The sequence below is a fragment of the Pristiophorus japonicus genome, chromosome 7, assembly GCF_044704955.1.
Source record: "Pristiophorus japonicus isolate sPriJap1 chromosome 7, sPriJap1.hap1, whole genome shotgun sequence".
Lineage (NCBI taxonomy): Eukaryota > Metazoa > Chordata > Chondrichthyes > Pristiophoridae > Pristiophorus > Pristiophorus japonicus.
In genome coordinates this window covers 141,753,157-141,773,388 of record NC_091983.1, presented here as the reverse complement: position 1 = coordinate 141,773,388, position 20,232 = coordinate 141,753,157, and the positions used below count along the sequence as shown (strand labels likewise).

At 42.0% G+C, this 20,232-nt stretch overlaps 1 protein-coding gene across 5 annotated transcripts in view; it reads left to right on the top strand.

Moving 5' to 3' along the window:
- Positions 1–13,371, top strand: part of map3k7 (mitogen-activated protein kinase kinase kinase 7) — a 163,528-nt gene extending 150,157 nt beyond the window's left edge. For all 5 annotated transcript variants that reach the window (XM_070885382.1, XM_070885381.1, XM_070885380.1 and 2 more), the window contains 3 exons: positions 4,554–4,615; positions 6,594–6,709; positions 11,482–13,371. In XM_070885382.1, the coding sequence (XP_070741483.1) occupies positions 4,554–4,615; positions 6,594–6,709; positions 11,482–11,662 (359 nt within the window). In that variant the 3' untranslated portion in view covers positions 11,663–13,371. The remainder of the gene's footprint in view (positions 1–4,553; positions 4,616–6,593; positions 6,710–11,481) is intronic.
- Positions 13,372–20,232: the final 6,861 nt, after the last annotated feature.

The window sequence follows — 20,232 nt, the reverse complement described above, 5'->3', positions numbered from 1 at the left end:
TGATTTGAAGGACCATGATGAATTGAAGACTTACTCTCTCCCTCGAGTGTGGGCCCAGCTTGTGCAGTACTGATTGCTTTTTTCCAGGCAGGACTCATCAAAGCAGTGACCCCCCCCCCCTCTTCCAAGGGTGTCAATGGATGCAGAATGGCCTCCTCCTGCTTGAGTTCTTTCCCTTTTATTATGTGCCACCTTTCTCTGCAAAGATGAAAATTCTACTTTTTAGAGAGGATGTCTTTCTGCTGGGTGGGACATATACAGCTGGTCACAATTAGAATTGCAATGCCATTGAATAAATGAAAATATTAATTGCATTAACTACTTGACCAAGGTCACGCCATTTCTTTTTACACTGGCCTCCAGATCTTGTGGTGGTCACTGCTGCGCAGTAATCTTCTACAACTTGTTTCCAGCGTTTCTTCATTTCTTTGGGTGGAACTTTTATGTGACCTCTGCTGGGGTCCAGCTCCTGCCATCTGTTCTCAATCACAGTAACTACACAGTAATCACAATCACAATCGCATTTCCTGCAAGAAATTCTTGGTCCTTGGTCCACGTTGCATCTTGTATTGCTCCAGCTGCAATTTTCCCAATGCTCTCCCAGCACTCCTTCTCACACACACAACTGGCTCTTTAAAAATGGACCATTGCCAAATCCGAGCTGTACTGAGCATGCATGTCCATTGGATCGACATCAAAAACGTAATACTATTTTCAGCGCATGTGCAGAAGGCGACTTTGTTTTTCGGCGCAGACAGCAGGCCTCCGCCCTTCCCCCCCCCCCCCCCCCCCGAGGCGACTGGACACGCTGCGCGGTGCCTAGAAAAATGGGCATAGCTCTGGCAGTATGCCAGAAAATGGGCTTGGGGAGCATTGAGCCCATGATCTTGCTTGACTTTGGAATGCAATCAAGAAAACAAATAGAATATTAAAGTTTGTGGCCAAAACAGTAGAGTAAAAGTCAACGGAAGTCATTCTAAAATTGCACAGCACTGTGGTCAGACCATAACTTCACCTTGCATACTGTGCCCAGTCTGGCTACCAAGACAAAAGAAAGGGACATTGAATTGAGGCAGTTCAGAGAAGAGCCATGAAACTGATGTGGAAACATTGAAATTATTTAAGAAATAATTGGAGGCAGCAGCAGAGGGGATAAATTGGGTCGTGGCCTTCTGCATTTTATCCTGATCTTCGGAACAGTGGTTTAGGATTGAAACTCCATCCAATTCAGCAATGTGAATGGTTTTCCCATGACACTACAGTTGGGCTTTGATCTGTGCCTATTGTTCCAGTTCATGAAGGAATGCTGCAGGGAAATATTTGGTTGTGAGATAGTGGTACAAATGTGTCGCACTGTGGATCTGTGCATCAAGGAAGCAGTACTTCAGTCAAAAACAATTATCATTATTGGGTATCTTTGTAAGTCTATTACCTTGGCCCCTGTCCACAAAAGCCATTTTTCTGATGTTTCTGGTGTAGAATGGTTGCTAAATTTCCCTAGTCACTAATTCTCTGAGAAGCACTTGGACCTTATCCCAACTTCAGAACAACATCACTTGCTCATCAGGATGATTTTATTTCTATTGCTCTTGCTAACGATTGTGCTAAATTGGCAACAGTTTTGTGCTGTTAACCTCTCCCTCCCACATTAACTCTCCTAGGATAGGCCATATTAAATGGGCTGGATTTTTGAGAGGTTTGCGACTGGATTTTTGCCGCGATTTGACCCTCCGGGATCCTCGGGTACCTGTTTGCAGCGGTGCTTTCATGTACCGCCGGGGAGAGGTGTGCCGACGTGAAACGCGCAGATTGCATTTGCATCCAACGTTCGGCTCTCTCCCGACCCGTATGATGCACCCAGAATAGCAACAGGTCAAACTTGTCGATGCAGCCCTGCCAGCAGCGGTAAGTATGAAAACCTGAAAAAAAAAGGTAAGTTAAAGTTTTTATTTTTAATTTTTTTTGCAGTGATTAGATAGTTAAAGGTCTTGTAAATGTTTTTGGAATGTGTTTTGGAATCTTTTTTTCCAGGGCGCTTCAGGCCCTGGACTAAATTTGGCAACTTGCATTTTTGTGCCACAATTCCTCATGCAACGTCCCCCTTACCCTGGCGCAGACGTAAAACCCGGCCTAAAATTAGTAGCGCAGCAAAAACGGTAAGTTTCACGTATCGCTACCGTTTTTGCCAAAAAAAACCCGAAAGCTGAAAATCTGGCCCAAAGTTACTTTTGCCCAAACTCATTTCTCATAAGATTATTGCAAAGTGAAGAGACTTTCACTGTTCAGCTAGACTAGATGCAGACCTAGTACCCTTTGATACAAAGACAGTTGGGGTGATAGTGCAGGGGTCCTAGCTCAACATCAGTTGCTGAGGAATATCAAGTGCTCGGTGCACTCCATAATTTTTGCAGACTAAGTAATTAGTACTTTTAAATGTTGAAGCCCTATGATACAGTTGGGGTGCTTGAGTGGTACTGCAGGCACAAAGCATCTGTTTGGAATTGGTACATCAGACCAAGCCATCTTTTTTTTTTAAAAAAAGAACTTTTCCTTCTGGATGACCATCATTTCTTTATGCTACTTGCTATATCTGGCCTGCAAAGGCTAGTCTGTCAGAGATTGTTATAAATAATTTATTTTACAAAAATAAACCTTGCAGCTTAAGGACAACCCATCATTAGCTGCCAGCCTCTGATACCATGGCTCCCAACAACCACCGTGCTCTCAGTGCATCACGTGCTCCACATTGAGAGTACAACAAGAATATTTAACTGAGCTGTACTTGCATTATTGGTCACTACCAGCCCACTGGGACACCGGTGCAAGTAGTGCCTGCAGAACAATAGTTCCAATATGCTATGCTGGAATATTATCCACCCTAGTGTGCTTACTATCTTCCCCTTTTCATTTCAGATCATGAACTAACATTTTGTTTTTTATTTTATATTTTTGTCCAGGTTGCAAGACAAAGGGGTTACAATAGAATAGTACTGATGCACATTTTAAAGAAACTGTTTTTAAAAAAAAAAATACATTTTGAAAACAACTGTTTGTAGGTGATACCAAATTATGTTTAACGATCTCCATACCCTACACCTGCTATTCCCCTCTCTACTAAATGGTCTGTTCCAGTGTGCCACTATGGAAAGGTAGCAAGTGGCGGTCAGCTGTTCTACAGAAGAGGGAGAGTTGCTTCTGCTGTGCACTCTTCTCATGTCTTGATCAAAAGTGGCATAGGCAGTTTTGTAGCAGAACAAAGATTACTGAAAGAAACCTGAGGAAGAAAATGACTTGGAGAGAGATATCCACCCATAAAAGCACAAGTTATGGAGATTATTAGACATCATTTGGTATCACCTAGAAGCAACAGCTGTTTTTACCCACCTTAAATATTGTATGTTATTTTATCTTTAAAGCCCACAAGGCAGAGGGCAAACAATGTTACCAATGCTACTCTAAGGCCAGTTGCAAGTTAGTGTTTATATATAGTGCAGGTTAATGGCTTCTGATATTTTCATTTCTTTCACTTGTATCCCATTCCCTGCCCTGGATTTCCTGCTGCTCACCATTGCACCTGAATTACCCAGCTGAAATCAGGATCTCGCCCTATGGAGAAATGGCAACAAAGGTCAATGCCCAACCACCTTTTAACAGTGTTGTGAATGTGCCATCATACTGTACAGGTGCAGCGTCGAGGAGCTGGAATCCGGAAAGTTCCCGAATCCAGTCTCTGGACCAAGTGGTGGCAGAGTTGTCCAGAATCAGTAAAATGTTCCGGAATCCGGACCTGACGACCCTGCCGACTTCTGGGTCCCACTGCTGCCTGATCTTGGGCCTCACCTCGCTGCCATTCGCCCCGCCCTTACCTCGGGGCCTCCTCGCTGGCCCGCCCGATGACCTCCTTGGCGGGGCCCACCTGAACACCACCTCCTGCAGGACCCAGCCCGACGACGACATGTTTGGCGGGGCCAGTCTGCCCTGCCCGAACACCACCTCGGTGGGGCCCGCCCGACGACATGTTCCTCGGAGGGGCCGGACGGCCCGAACAGCTCTTCAGCGGGAATCCCCCTCCCCCCTTCTGACGTTCCAAAATCAGGAAGTACCCGAACCTGGGCTCAGGTGTTTCCAGATTCGTGACGTCGGTAAACAAATTGAAAGCCCGGAATCCGAACGGAACGGCCTCTGTCCCGAGGGTTCCGGATTTTAGGTGCTGCACCTGTACCACCAAAATCTGTGTACCCTCTTCTTAAATACTTTTTTTAAACAAGTATTCTTAAGGCAAAGCTCAGATAATGAAAACATAATGAAAAATCCTCCCTTGTTTGGGTAGTGTACATGGCGCTTATAGATAGCAGAAATGCACTTGAACAAACAGCTGATTTGTTCAATGTTTTATATATGCTGATCCATATCAGATGAAGCAAGCAGCTGCCCTCTGCCAGCTGGACTTTGACGAGATTTGAACTCCGTTCCCATAAATAAACATAACACAAAATATACTATCACACCACCTAATAATAATTTGAGTTAATACTTTGATATTTATTTTCCAGATACAAATGGTTCTGATAACTCTATCCCAATGGCATATCTTACCCTGGATCATCAATTACAGGTAAGAACTTTAACATTTGACCAAAGTGAGTTTGACTGATCACTTTGAATACTGAACCACTAACTAACTCATTGTGAAGCTCAATACTTTGTGCTATGTTCTGTACAATTCTGTTTTTAAGGGGCTAATTTATAGTGGATATGCTGTAAGATGAATAGTTTGTTTTTTTAAGTACATCATTATAAATTTAAAGCTTTACATTCCTAAAGTAGCCAGTGCCCACTTTGAATTCTGGTTGAGTGAAGAGATGAGAATTTCCTTTAACACTTGTTCCAGCTGTTACTTTGATAATAAAAACGGAAAATGCTGGAGACATACTCAGCAAGTCAAGCAGCATCTGTGGAGAGTTAATGGGCCCAAGTTTCCACAAGAAAAAAAAACGGGCGCCCCTCCGAGCTGGGCGCCCGTTTTTCGCGCCTAAAACGGCGCCTAAAAAAATCCTCGGTATTCTCCACCTATTTACAGGTCCTCTGGCTCTCGGCGCAGCCAGCACGAGCTGTGGGGGGGCGGAGCCAGGTCCCGGCGCTGAAAACAGTGCCGGGACCTCTGCACATGCGCACTACAGTCGGCACGCAAGTACAGTAGCTCCAGGCGCCGAACTGTGTGGGAGGGGCCCGAAGCACGCAGCCCCTAGCCCTGGCTGAATGGCCTCACTGGGGCTGCGTGAATGAGGCTCTCCCACGGCCAGCTCCTGCTCCCTGCCCCCGACAAGACCCGACACTCGCTCCCCCCCGCCCCCCCCCCACGCCGACCAGACCCGACCTGAGACCCGCCCCCCCCCCTGCGACTGACCCGACCTGACCCGCGCTCCTGTTCCCCGACCCACCCACCCCCCCCGCTCTCTCTCTTTTTCCCCCCCCGCTCTCTCTCTTTTCCCCCCCCACTCTCTCCCCTCCACCCCCCCCCCCCACCGCTCTCTCTCCCCCCGCCCCCCCCCCCCCCCCCCCCGCGCTCTCTTTCCCCCCCACTCCCGGCTCTCTCTTTTCCCCCCCCCCCCACCGCTCTCTCTTTCCCCCCCCCCCCCCCCCCTCTCTCGCTCGCTCTCTTCCCCCTCCCGCTCAGCGGCACAAACGGCTGCAGAATTCTCCCTGGCTGAAGCACTTTCACACAGGTAGGAAGATGGTTTATTTAATCTTTTCTTGGCTTATAAATGTTTATTCAGGTTGGATTTATTTGTATAAGTATAAATAAGGATTTATTGTCGAATTTAATGAGTTCCCTTCCCCCCACCTCGTTCTGGGCGCCTAATTTGTAACCTGCGCCTGATTTTTTTATGTGTAGAACAGGTTTTTTCAGTTCTACAAAAATCTTCACTGGCTCCATTCTACTTTAGTTTGGAGTACATTTTCACTGTGGAAACTTTCAAATCAGGCGTCAGTGGCTGGACACGCCCCCTTTTGAAGAAAAAATTCTGTTCTAAACTAGAACTGTTCTACCTGACTAGAACTGCAGAAAAAAAAATGTGGAGAATTGCGATTTCTAAAATAGTCCGTTCTCCACCAGTTGCTCCTAAAAATCAGGCGCGAATCATGTGGAAACTTGGGCCCAATGTTTCAGGTCGATGTAAGCAGCACTGTGATTGTATCAGCCATTCCTATGGATGGGGGATGAGGGTAGCAGAATTAGTTTTATTACAGGATTGAATATGCACAATTTTCTGAAGTGTGTGAGATGGCCCTCACTGCCTCGCTCAGGTAGTATGAGTTGGTGTATTTTCCACACTCACGCCTGTGCACTGATGTAAATAAGAATTTGGCAAATTTAAGCCTTCCTATTCATTGTTCATCATATATGCTGAATATAACTGGCCTGCATTCCTGAAAGCCTTAGTTAAGTTTCCTGAAAACCTAGATGAACCTGCCTATTTACTTTTCCAACTCTGGTTTTTAGATCCAGTCCTTTGTACTATGTTTAGATCAGTTTGCAAAGGCGCGTTTAAAGGCATTAGATTTTTCAGACTGTTTACGTTTCTCTACAGCCACTAGCTCCATGTCCAAACTCCAAAGAATCCATGTCTGTATTTGAGCAGCATTGCAAAATGGCTCAGGAATACCTGAAAGTTCAAACTGAAATAGCATTGTTACTGCAGAGAAAGTAAGTAAGAGTTTTGTCTTTGCTTTGTTGTACAAGAGATTTGGTTAAAATGAAAATGATATCCAACTTGCAAGATTTTTGTTATTGAAAGATCTAATAACGCAACATTATTACAGAAGGGAGTGGGAATGAGAAAATTACTTGTTACAAATTCAGGTCTGCCACAGTTTAATAAATATATATTTATTTGTTCTCAGGATGTGGGCAACAAGGCTGTATTTATTGCCCATCCCTGGTTGCTCTGAAAAGATGATGGTAGGCTATAATAAGGTGGCTGCAAGAGCAGGGCAAAGGCTGGGTACTCTGTGATCAGTGGCTCAGCTCCTGACCCATCAAAGCTTTTCCATTATCTACAAGGTTCAAGTAAGGAGTGTGATGCAGTATTCACATGAGTGCAACAAGAACATAAGAAATAGGAGTAGGCCATACGGTCCCTCAAGCCTGCTCCACCATTTAATACGATCATGGCTGATCTGATCATGGACTCGGGTCCACTTTCCTGCCCGCTCCCCATACATAACCCCTTAATCCCTTATCAGTTAAGAAGCTGTCTATCTCTGTCTTAAATTTATTCAATGTCCCGGCTTCCACAGCACTCTGAGGCAGCGAATTCCACAGATTTACAATCCTCAGAAGAAATTCCTTCTCATCTCAGTTTTAAACGGGCGCCCTTTATTCTAAGATTATGCCCCCTAGTTCTAGTCTCCCCTATCAGTGGAAACATCCTCTCTGCATCCACATTGTCAAGCTCCTTCATAATCTTATATGTTTTGATAAGATCACCTCTCATTTTTCTGAATTCCATTGAGTAGAGACCCAACCTCCTCAACCTTTCCTCATAAGTCAACCTCCTCAATCTCCCGAATCAACCTGGTGAACCTTCTCTGAATTGCCTCCAAAGCAAGTATATCCTTTCTTAAATATGGAAACCAAAACTACGCAGTATTCCAGGTGTGGCCTCACCAATACCCAGTATAACTAGCAAGACTTCCCTGCTTTTATACTCCATCACCTTTGCAATAAAAGCCAAGATTCCATTGGCCTTCCTGATCACTTGCTGTACCTGCATACTAACCTTTTGTGTTTCATGCACAAATACCCCCAGGTCCTGTTGTACTGCAGCGCTTTCCAACATTATACTCCATCTGCGAAATTTTTGCCCACTCACTTAGCCTGTTTATGTACTTTTACAGATTTTTTGTGTTCTCCTCACACATTGCTTTTCCTCCCATCTTTCTATCATCAGCAAACTTGGCTACATTACACTCGGTCCCTTTTCCAAGTCGTTAATATAGATTGTATATAGATGGGGTCCCAGCACGGACCCCTGCGGCACCCCACTAGCTACTGATTGCCAACCTGAAAATGAACCATTTATCCCAACTCTCTGTTTTCTGTTAGTTAGCCAATCCTCTATCCATGCTAATATATTACCCCCAACCCCGTGAACTTTTATCTTGTGCAGTAACCTTTTATGCGGCACCTTGTCAAAATGCCTTCTGGCAATCCAAATACACCACATCTACTGGTTCCCCTTTATCCATCCTGTTCGTTACATCCTCAAAGAATTCCAGCAAATTTGTCAAACATGACTTCCCCTTCATAAATCCATGCTGACTCTGCCTGACTGAATTATGCTTTTCCAAATTTCTTTAATAATGGACTCCAACATTTTCCCAACCACAGATGTTAGGCTAACTGGTCTATAGTTTCCTGCTTTTTGTCTGCCTCCTTTTTTAAATAGGAGCGTTACATTTGCAGTTTTCCAATCTGCTGGGACCTCCGCAGAATCCAGGGAATTTTGGTAAATTACAACCAATGCATCCACTATCCCTGGCGCTACTTCTCAAGACCCTAGGATGCAAGCCATCAGGTCCAGGGGATTTAAATGCCTTTAGTCCCATTATCTTACTGAGTACCACCTCCTTAATGATTGTGATTGCATTAAATTCCTCCCCCCCCCCCCCCCACCTTGCCGTAAGCCCCTTGACTATCCACTGTTTGGATATTGTTTGTGTCCTCTACCGTAAAGACTGATACAAAATATTTGTTCAGAGTTTCTGCTCTCCATCATTCAAAATGCTCGATATCATCCAGGACCATGCAGTTTGCGTGATTGGCACCCTTGTTACCAGACTCCACATCCATCCCCTCCATTTTTGGTACACTGACAGCAGTATGTATGATCCACAGGTGCACTTCATCAACGCACCAAGGTTACTTCAACAATAACTCCCTCCCATGCAACTTCTAACAGGACAAAAGCAGCAATTACATGGGGATACCATCACCTCCTTGAGCCTCTACGGCACTTGTACTGATAGCACTCCCACAAAGGTGTTCAATAGAGATTCCAGGATATTGACCCAATTTGAGAACAAAGGAATGGCCATGTCAGCTGCGGCTCTGTAGCACTCTCGCCACTGAGTGGGAAAACTGTTGGTTCATGTCCCACTCCAGAGACTTGAGCACATAATCTAGACTGACACTTTAGTGCAGTACTGAGGGAGTGCTGCACTGTTAAAGGTGCCCTCTTTCGGATGTGACATTAAACCGAGTCCTCATCTGCCCTGTCAGGTGCACGTTGAAAGATCCCACGGCACTATTCGAAGATGAGAAGGGGAGTTCTCCCCGGTGTCCTGACCTGGATTTATCCCTCAACCAACATCACTAAAATAGATGATCGGACCGCAATCTCATTGCTGTTTGTGGGAGCTTGCTGTGCACAAATCCGCTTCTGCATTAGCCTCCACTACAACAGTGACTACACTTCAAAAATACTTAATTGACTGTTAAGTGCTTTGGAATGTCCTGAGGGCAGGAAAGGTGCTATATAAATGCAAGTTCTTAACATATGCCTATGTCCGGATGATGTGGAGGAGAACTTTGAGATGATGGCAGAATTTAGAGGGCAGCACTGGGTAAATGTGGTTTTAAAAAGTTACCTATTTGAATACTGTGCTGAGCTCTTAATGGGTAAACCTACAGAAAAACAGCGTGAAGTATTCAGAGAAGTAGTTGGTCTGTTACAAAACCAGAACATACCCCTAAAAGACACAGGCTCCACTTGTGTCGTTAAGCAATCATGGCCAACAAATGAGATAAAAGACAGTATCAACCTAAATGAAAAGGCTTTCACAAATGCTGGGAAAGATGGAAAATCAGCGGAATGGAAGAACTATAAAAAGTAACAAAGGGATACAAAGAAAGTAATGAGATGCAAAAAGGAATATGAAAGAAACTTGCAAAGTTTATCAAAGCTAACAGCAATCTTTTTAATATTTTAAGAGAAGGAGAATGATAAATGGTGATGTGGGCCCATTAAAGCCCAGGCAAGATTGTAATGGGTAATAAGAAAATAGCAGACTTGTTACATGAGTACTTTATTTTCAGTGTAGAAAAGGACAAAATACCAGCGGTACAAGGGAACCTAAAAATAAATCAAGGGGTAGAACTTGGTAGGATTAATACAAGTTTTTTTTTAAATGGTAATTAGGAATGAAACCAGGAAGCACTTTTTCCACACAAAGGGTATTGGAAATGTGGAACTCTTTCCCCCAAAAAGTTGTGCATGCTGGGTTAATTGACAGTTTGTAGAGTGAGATGATGGTTAGGTGTATCAAGGAAGAAGGAATAAAGGTGGGTAAATGGAGTTTAGGTATAGATCAACCATGATCTAATTGAATGATGGAATAGCCTTGAGGAACTAAATGGCCTATTGCTGCTCCTACGTTATTAGTCATCTACTATGGTTAGCATGAAAAATATTTGCGACACAAGTGCAAATAGCAATATTAGATATGTACAAGCAATGTACAGATGCACATCCATTTCAACACTATCATCCTAAATCTCAAATACTTTCTTTGTTACTGTTAGCAGAAGATAAACTTCTTTACCCAGAGAGTGGCAAGAATGTAAAACTCTCTACCACATGGAGTAGTTCAGAAGTATGGCATAGATGCATTTAAGGAGAAGTTAAATAAACACACAAGGGAATAAGAAATAGAGGGATATGTTGATAGGGTTAGATGAAGGTAGGGTTGGAGGAGGCTCATGTGGAGCATAAACACCAGCATGGATCAGTTGGGCCAAATGACCTGTTTCTATGCTGTACTTTCCATGTAATATTCTAGCTTTGTGTTGTTGGCTTAATTAGTCAATACTAAAAATACTGTAGGATTTTTTTTAAAGTTGCTCGTGATGTTGAATCACAGAATGATACAGCACAGAAGGAGTCCATCGGGCCTGTGCCGGCTCTTTGGAAGAGCTATCCAACTAGTTCTGCTCCCCTGCTTTTCTCCATAGCCCTGCAATTTTTTTCCCTTCCAAGTATTTATCCAGTTCTGTTTTGAAAGTTACTATTGAATTTTGTTCTACCACCCTTTCAGGCTGTGCATTCCATATCACAACAACTCGCTGTGTTTTTTTAAAATCCGCTCGTAACCTCTGCTTCTTTTGACAATCACCTTAAATCTGTGTCCTCTGCCACTGGAAACAGTTTCTTATCTGTCAAAAGCCTTCATGATTTTGAACACCTCTATCAAATTGCCTCTTGACCTTCTCTGCTCCAAGGAGAACAACCCCAGCTTCTCTGGTCTCTCCACAAAACTGAAGTCCCTCATCCCTGGTACCATTCTTGTAAATCCCTTTCGCATGCTTTCCAACGATTGATTCAAAAACACATTTCATAGCACAATACTAACAGCTCTATTAAAACACGTGAAATTTAATAACTTTTTCCAATTTTTTTTCTTTCCCTCTATTTTTAGGCAAGAACTAATAGCAGAACTGGACCAGGATGAAAAAGATCAACAGAATACCTCCCGGCTGGTTCAAGAACATAAGAAGCTTTTGGAAGAAAACAAAAGTTTATCCACATATTATCAACAATGTAAGAAACAGCTAGAATACATAAGAGCCCAGCAGCAGAAGCGGCAGGGTACATCATGAGGCAATGGGAAGCGTGGGCCATCGTTTCTATGCTACATGCCCCAAGACTATTGCTTATTCACACAAAGACTGATCTTATTGGAAGATGACCTGTTATGGATAACTTAATTCAGTGTTTGGGCCTCTCTGTTGTGTTCTGGAAGTGGATTTCTGTACATCTCCGTTGCAGCCTTGTACATCAGACAAACTTTGTTTTTAGTTGATTTTTTTAAAAATAGGTTAGTATTTAATTTCATTCCATGCATATTTTAGTTCAATCACCAATTAGATTTGAGAGATGTTTTTGGTTAAAATTGTGGCAATAAATTATTTGTATGAAACTACAATTCAGTTAAGATTATACAAGGAGGGAAGGGAATATCTAAACCAAAACAAACTGAGTGTTGGGCCCCACTGATCATTTTTACCTGTTATGAACTTAATTGCTCATAATGCCGGATGCTAACTTGTGCCTTGGAGGCTAGCAGTATTTTCCTTTGATCACCATATGTTAACTATTCTATTCTTTAATTGGGTCAGACCTGCAGTAAAGGTTGTTGTCCAGAGCTCTATGCTAATAAAAAAAAGATTATATGCACTGCATATTTTGGAGGGTTCTGCAGAGGCATCTAGCAGTATTAATCTCTGAGGTCTGATGTGAAAGCAAATGGAGTGCATTGAGCGTAGTTATTCCATACTCTTCTTGCACAAACTGGTTATCCTGCTTTTTTTTTAATTCCAGAAGTTTTTATAAAAAAAATACAGCGGTTAACTTGATAGCTATCTTCAAAAGGTGGTGCCACTACAGTAACTCTGTTTTACTTTGATATGGATGATATGTGGCACACAGCCTTGAGGTTTTAAATGTTAAATAGATATATAATATATAGAAAATCACCTTGGGCATAGCAGTTATACAGGAAAGTTGAATCTGAAATAATAACTGATATCCATGAAACATATGGGGTGATCCAGCACGTGCAGGGAACAGAACTTGCAATGTGCAGATCTCAAGAAACCATGGGTATGTAGCCTTTTATTTGCTGTGATGTTTCCTGGGAGCACTGGATCACAGAATCACCCTTGTGTGTTTTCTTTATCCTGTCCTAAAGATCAGTTGTACAGTATATCTGCAGAAGAATTGCAGATTTGTCCAAGACTTGAAATCAGATTTGTTGAAACATCTGTGCATTGCTCTAAATAAGCTTTTCTAAAGTTTTTTTTTCTTTTAATGTTGATTTGGCTACCACAAAATAACACCCCTTTGGATTTTAGCGCAGTGATATTCTTCCAAATATCAAGTTTGAAAGTATGTCTTCATAAATGTAATGGACCTTGTTTGAAGACATCAAGTTGGACAAATTGCACTTTATTTTTTTCTTAGCATGGAGCATGGATGGGCTTGCGAAAGATGCAGCTGGGCCAGGTGGAGTTAACAGTACTGTAATTGTTTACATTCTCTAAATTAGCATCGGCGAAGGATCCACAGAGGATTTGTTAATGTGACATAAGTGAAATGTTGGTTGCTTTGATAAATTCTGTGCCAGGCTGAACATTGTGATCAGATGCTCAGTCAGATACAGTCGCTCCCTCTCACTCCTCTTTGGTGAGGAGATGGGTCATTAGAATTGTGGAAGTTACAACCATTATGTCGAAACAAGTATTTTTGTTAGAGATGGTGTCCTTTTTGAAGGATGTATATAAGCTGGATTAAAACAATCGGATAAGAACCCTATTGAGCAGCTTGTTTTACTTGTTTGGGTCAAAAGAAAGCTCATCTTTATATTTTTTAAAAAATGGTGTATTCACTCCAGTAAAAGTTATAGTCAGCTGGTATGTTCACCAGTTTCCATAAAACTTTTTAAGTGTTGGATCCTTTTGAGGACTACAGAAGCATGTCTACATCACAATGTTAGGATTAGTTTTATTGTTCAGTTTATTCCAATATGCTGTGAACAAACAAATGTGGTTATTTCTCTCTCTAATTCACTCTATTAATGCAAGAAATTAGTCTTTGCAGTTTTTATATGAAAAAAATCAACCAATTCTGTAAAGCAACAACTGTATATACATATATATATATTTATTTGAAAGAATGGCTTACTTTGGTATTTTGTAGGTCTAATTTTTTTGAAGGGTAGGGACGGGTTAAATCATAGCGTACATTGGTCAACTAATAGGGGGATACTGACTACGGTTTACGCCAGAGTTGAAATACATCAACAAAAATACAGTAGAGCCTGTTACTATCGGGTTATTTCTGCAGCCATGTTATAGAATTCAAAAGATCAACCAATCCCATGTTAATTTGTGTACATTTTAACTGTTCTTTAATTGCTGGATAGGCTCCTTTCCCAGTGTCTTTAGAAATTATGAATTTTACTCCATGGATATCCTTTGGTCCTGACTGTCCATCTCTATAGACAGTCTCTTGTCACCTTATTAATTTAAAAGCACTTCACCTGTAGATAAATGCTCCTGGATGACATAGCACATAAACCAGGAATTTTCAAGATATGATCCATGATCTGTATTGAATTCACTGATCTTCGTCAGGGTTGCATTGGGATGCTATAATTGGCCTCCTTGACCTTGGGCGACAGAGAGGAATCTCACTCCTCATGACTGTGCAGGAAAGTGACTGGGTGAGAATAGGATTCAGCTTAGCTATGATACCCTCCCCATATTTGAATTGGCTACCAGTGCTCGCAGCCTAAGTTCTAGCATGAAGAATGGCAGTGTGTGTGCAAGTTACCAGAGAACTGCCGGTAGCTATAGAACTGTGTACCAGCATGAATTAGTGCCATCAGAAAAGTTAAAAATAAGATTGGTATAGGGGAGGCGAAAGGAGAAGTACTTTATCAGAAAACAGCTTTGTTTGAAACATGGGTTTGTATGTATTTGGGTATGAGGGCTGTGTTTTTTGAAACATGTTTGCTGTTACTGAATCTGAAAGGTGTGTCCTTGGAAGACTGCAATAGCATTTACGAAGGAAAATAAAGTTTAGAAGTTTTTCATTAATGTCGATGAAATATTGTCCGTTAAGAAATGTGCTGTTGTGCCTTAGATATAATAGTGAACTATTTTTACAGCTAAGCTCTAATTACAGCTTCAAGTATTCAACTGCATCTTCTTAAAAACAGGGTCCAGTAAGTACATCAATCCTTTGGGCTGAATTTTAATGGGGGAAGGCAGGTTGGAAGCGGTTGGGAAAACCTGGAGAACGAGTTTGCCGCAGGCCCTGCTAATTTCATGGCGGTGCCTGGTTTGCATTTGAAACCTCTGTTTTCCATCCGCAGCCAGCAGTAGGTCGCAAAGAGGAGTGGAAGGATTTCATGGAGGCAGCCAGAGGAGCGTGGTGGGGGGGAGGGGTGGCAACAAGAGGTTCTGAAAGGGCTGAAGGCTGGGAGCAGCACAGGGGGTTGGGGGTGAAGATCAGAAGCTAGGAGCCGCACAGGGAGTGGCAGGGTGAAGGGGGGCTGGTCAGCAAAGATCGGCGACCAGAGGAACATGGGGGTGGGCGGAGGAAGGATCAGAGACATGTGGGAGGAATCAGAGACCTTGTGGGGGGGTGGGGGGGGTCTCCGATCACAGCGGATCCAGGAAGTCAGTGTAAAGACACCTACCTCCTGGATCCAGCAGTCTTCACCTTGCATTAGCTGGCGGGTTTCACGATGCCTACAAATCCCAACAAGTTAAAAGTTAAATTCAAAATGAAGGTTAAAACAGAGGCTTCCAGCCTCATCATAATATTTAAATAGATTGCCCACCTCCTGGCAGCAGATTGGCTACCTGTCCCACCTCAGTTAAAACCACAAGTGGACGGGTTGGGATGCAGATTTTTAACACTAACTTTTCACACACCCCTAACCCATCCGTTTTTTTTTTAGGTTAAAATTCCTCCCTTTGTTTCAGTTCTTGAAAGCTTTTTTTTAAAATCAGATTTTTGTTAAAATATATCGTAAGTAAACAAGTTTGTTAGCTGATTTTAAAAGAGAATATGAATTATGCCCAATATTTTACTTGGCTCACTCACTGTGACCCTGCATTGTGCGAAAATTTGAAGTCTTGCATACCAGATTAATGAGGCCTTCCCGCTTAAAAAAAAAAACCTCTTGGCTTACAGAAATCAAACTAAATAAAAATGCCTATGCTTTGCACTATGCCTATGTGGCTTGCAGAGTTAAGTACGTTTCCAAACTCGAGCTCAATGCTGTGCTCATTGTAGAGAGCTGAGGAGGAAACCTAACTAATATTTAACTTTATTTTTGGAATGATTTCTCCAACAATTTTTAGTGAACTTCATGTGGAAGGAAGAGGTTGCAGAGTTTGCTGGCATCTTGCATTCCTCGATGTTATAACTTCTGTTCTCCTTGATTGTTCCTAGATGCAACATGCACACATATCTTAACACTTTCACAGCAAACCTACCGAACCCTACTTAATTCTGATTCCTATTCTTTACTTTGTTATGCAAGCGACATTAAGTAGCATTCTTTATTATACTTTGGCCTTGAAATTTGGATATGCCCATTTTCGGGCACCAGGGAGCGATCACTACGCCTGAACGGTGAGGCTCGAGGTGTCTCCAATATGGGGCCTCAGACCTCCATTCCGTCGACCTACGGGGAGAGCAACATGTAGCATGGCGCCGAAGTTCTGGCTGCTGCTGGTGTTGCAACGGCCTTCGTAATTGAGGAAGGGTACGTTGTAGTCAAGAGGTGTTTATTGGGAGGAGGATCTTCGGGGGTTGGGGTAGCGGCAGCGATCGGGGGGGTGGAATGATGGCCAGAAGCGACCTGCATTCGCTGAATGAGGTTTGGAAGAGCACTCCTGCTCCTCCTGGCTTCACATTCAGATAAGTATATTTTTTAAACTTACCTTTTTGTTGGTGACCTGCAATGGCCCCTTTAATGACTGCTTATAGGTCTGGTTTTCCTGAATGCTGCCAGCTACCTCGGCAAACCAATCTTGCAGTGGGGACCTCCATTGGCTTGGACCATAAGGGGCTTAATGCCAGTTTCAGGCATGGGCACCACACACTGAATTGTTGGCCTTTACCGATATGGCAAATGATGCACTTTCGGATCATAATGAGCTTTCGATTCCTGCCACCATATTGGAGGCTTAGGAGGCCGTTGAACATCCGAAAAACAAGCGCTGCATGGTCCAATTTCTAAACCTCTGGGTCAAATAATGGAATAAATATTCATGAGTGGGTTTATTCAATTTAACTTAATTAAACTCAAGGTTTATAAAATTCATGGTGAATTACATAACTTGCTATGCTTTGTACAGAGCTTGTATGAGTGACCACATTTTCAAAAGAGCCATTAATTACTGCATAATTTGATTGTCTACTTCAATTGACACATGGAGCTGGGCATGTGACAATTTTACACATGAGCTTTAACCTCTCATGATCTGGCCAACTTCTAAACTAACAACTATTACAACTAATACTGTTTAATACTTCTCTTACAATTACAGATCTGCTCAATGAGTTCCAATTATCCTCTATGACATACTTCATGTCCTCATTGGATCTGTACATTTGTTAAATTAAAGTCACAATAAGCTGATGACTCCACTGTACAGAAGTAATGGGTAAGAGATATAAAATGACTTGTGGAAAATTATTTTTTGTTTTAAATTTAACTGAGCAAAATAAACCTGAAATGCGTTTGGAATTATAATTCCAAGAAATAATTAACCAACTGTGATTTCTAAATTCAGATTCCATACATTGCCGAGGATTGATCCGAGGTGATTATAAAATAGTATTTTATGCCTGCCGGAAATATCTTCTTCTTTGATCTGAAAATTTAGTGAAAGTTTTCACCTATGAGCTAGAAGGTACCATATGTGAAATAATTCTGATGCTAAGCAGTCTTTTGCAAAGCTAAATGTGGTGACAGAGCTCAATGGAGCAATATACCTGGGCTATTTTTGGTAAATCCTCTGAAGAAAAGTAGCCTGATGAATGCACATTTAAAACAACTGAATATCTGCTGTAAGAGGCAGAACTGGCAAAAGGATTGGAAGTATGTGGGATTGTTTTTTTAAGAAAACTACTATGGTTTCCATGATTCACAATACAGTGGATTGCAAGATACTGAGGAATTTAATAATTGTTGAAGGCACAGGCTGCCATAAGAGGGTTTCATCATAGCGCAGATCTTTTACCTTCCATGGTGCAGCTTACAACATAACTGTAGAACTATGCATTTCTGGAAACTAAATTTTACAATCAAATATGTACGATCCTTATACTCCAGCTACAATGAATTGAGGTTCTGCTTTGGGGAAAAAAAACTTTTGGAGTGAAAATTTTTCCTTCGGGCTCGTGCAAAAAGGTTGAGCATTTTCCAACCAAGTACAGACTTGAACTATGCAATCCAATTTTAAATTTCCTGCTGTTTTCATAAGTTATCTGCAGTTTTTCGATAGAAGAGTGCTTATGATCCAGTTGTAAAGCAATCATGTCACATTTGCCTCTGTATCTGTCTGTATGTCTCTCTTCCCTTCCGCCGTCCCACCCACCCCGTCCCGCCCCAGCTATGTACACCATATCTGTTCTCCAACCCCAGCCATGTGTTTTATATGTGTGTTTCTGATCTTATTGAGGCAGAGGAGTGTCACATTCTAAGGCTTTGTGTCTCGTTTTAACTCATAGCAGACTTTAAATTTGTTCATAATCATAAGTTATGATTGAGAGTTTCCATGGAGAAAATACTTCAATCAATGACTTTACACTTATGGTTCATATTTGAACTGCTGGAACAGACCCAGTGTGCACTGTTAAAGCCACGGTGGTAATGCAGCTTTGTGTGTTGCCTAAAAAGTTCCTGCTGTGCAAGATTAACTATTTTTTGACATTGTGTGGGTGGGTTTTCTTCCAAAGAATGATAATCGTAATGAAACCTTACATAAAGTGGTGGCAACACCGTCAACAGCAAAAATTGGTGTTGCAGTTTTAGCAGAGCAAAGGGATGATTTCCCCCCCCCCCCCGCCCCCCAAAAAAAAGACTGAACACTGTGACTGTCTACATTAATACTGTATTAAAATTTGAACAGAATCAAATAAACTATTAAATGCCTATTCATCACTACCTATTTCTTAATATCTGGAGTTTTTGTAGCTGGCCTAGCAGGCTCTCAAATGATGGTGCTTTGGGCACCCTACCTGCTGGAAAGATTTCTGAGCCTCAGTCCATAATCACTGGACCCAATTTATTTGCTAGAGTACTTTGCAGAACAGAAATCTACCTGTGACAATCCTCCCCTTGTCTGAGCGAGCCAAGTGAAAAGGCTGATGTTTAGGGCTGTATATAAAATGACCTCTTAGTCTGATTTTTATTCCGATTGCTTTGACTACTAAAATTGTAACATCAAGCTGCGAAACATTTGTAATGTAATATTTTGACTGTAAGTGAGGCTTTTGCAGAGTAACGGCTTGTAAATGTATAACCTATAGAAAAACACAACTATTTAGCCTTAATTTTTTTTTATTGGTGGAAATAGTTCTGTAACTGCCATTGTAAACAAGCAACATACTCGAGCAACAGTCTTTTATTAATAAACCAAGGGCCAAGATCCATACTGCAGGACACCACCAAGGCAAGAGAGTAAAAGTGATGAGATAAATCAAAGTGATAAGCTAATGCCAAATTTGAGTATTCAATGCTTGAAAGTCCTGGAGGAAGGAAAGTCTGAGGGAGGCAAGATGTCCTGCAGTATTGAAGTAATGGGAAAGAATGAATTTGAATTTCAACACCACACAGATGTAAAATAGTGACAAAAAAGTTTCCAACTGAGGTTGGAAGTAGGTAGTGAAATAGTGATAGTTTTTATTCCTTCTGTACAGGAGTATGAGCGAGGTGATAGAAGAGGCTCTCCAGATATGGGAGCAGTTTGCACTTCCGAACCGACTTGGCATTATAGAGGGAGGCAAGATGTACTGCAGTATTGAAGTACGGGAAAAGAATGAATTTGAATCTTATGTTGAAATTCAAACTTATAACACAACGCGGATGTAAAATAGTGAACAGTCAATAATAGTTGAGGGGAAAGGATATAGCTGGCACAAAAGAGAAATTGCAGCTGCTTTAGCAATGAAGGCACTGTGAAGGTCTCATCTGAGATCAAGGTCAAGAATGTTAATAGATTTCAAGGATTAAAGTTGGAGCTGTCAAAGGCACAAGGATGCAATGGTGGTTGGACTTGAGAGATATGAAGAAACTCTCAAACACAGAACCAAAGGTTTTCATTGCTTCATCAAAGGCCATTGAGTTAGTACAAAGAATCAAAATGAGCCATCAACTGAAGCACAGATGGAGTGATTTGAGAAGAAACTAGATAGCCGTGGATTTTAATTGCTCCATCATTGACAGCCCTAAGCTCTTGAATTATCTCCCTAAAGCTCTCTGCCTCTCTACCTCTCTCTCCTTTAAGGCGCTTCTTAAAACCTACCTCTTTGACCAAGATTTTGATCATCTGCCCCAATATCTCTGGCTCAATGTCAAATTTTGTTAATGCTCCTGTGAAGCGCCTTGGGACATTTTACTACGTTAAAGTTGCTATATAAATAC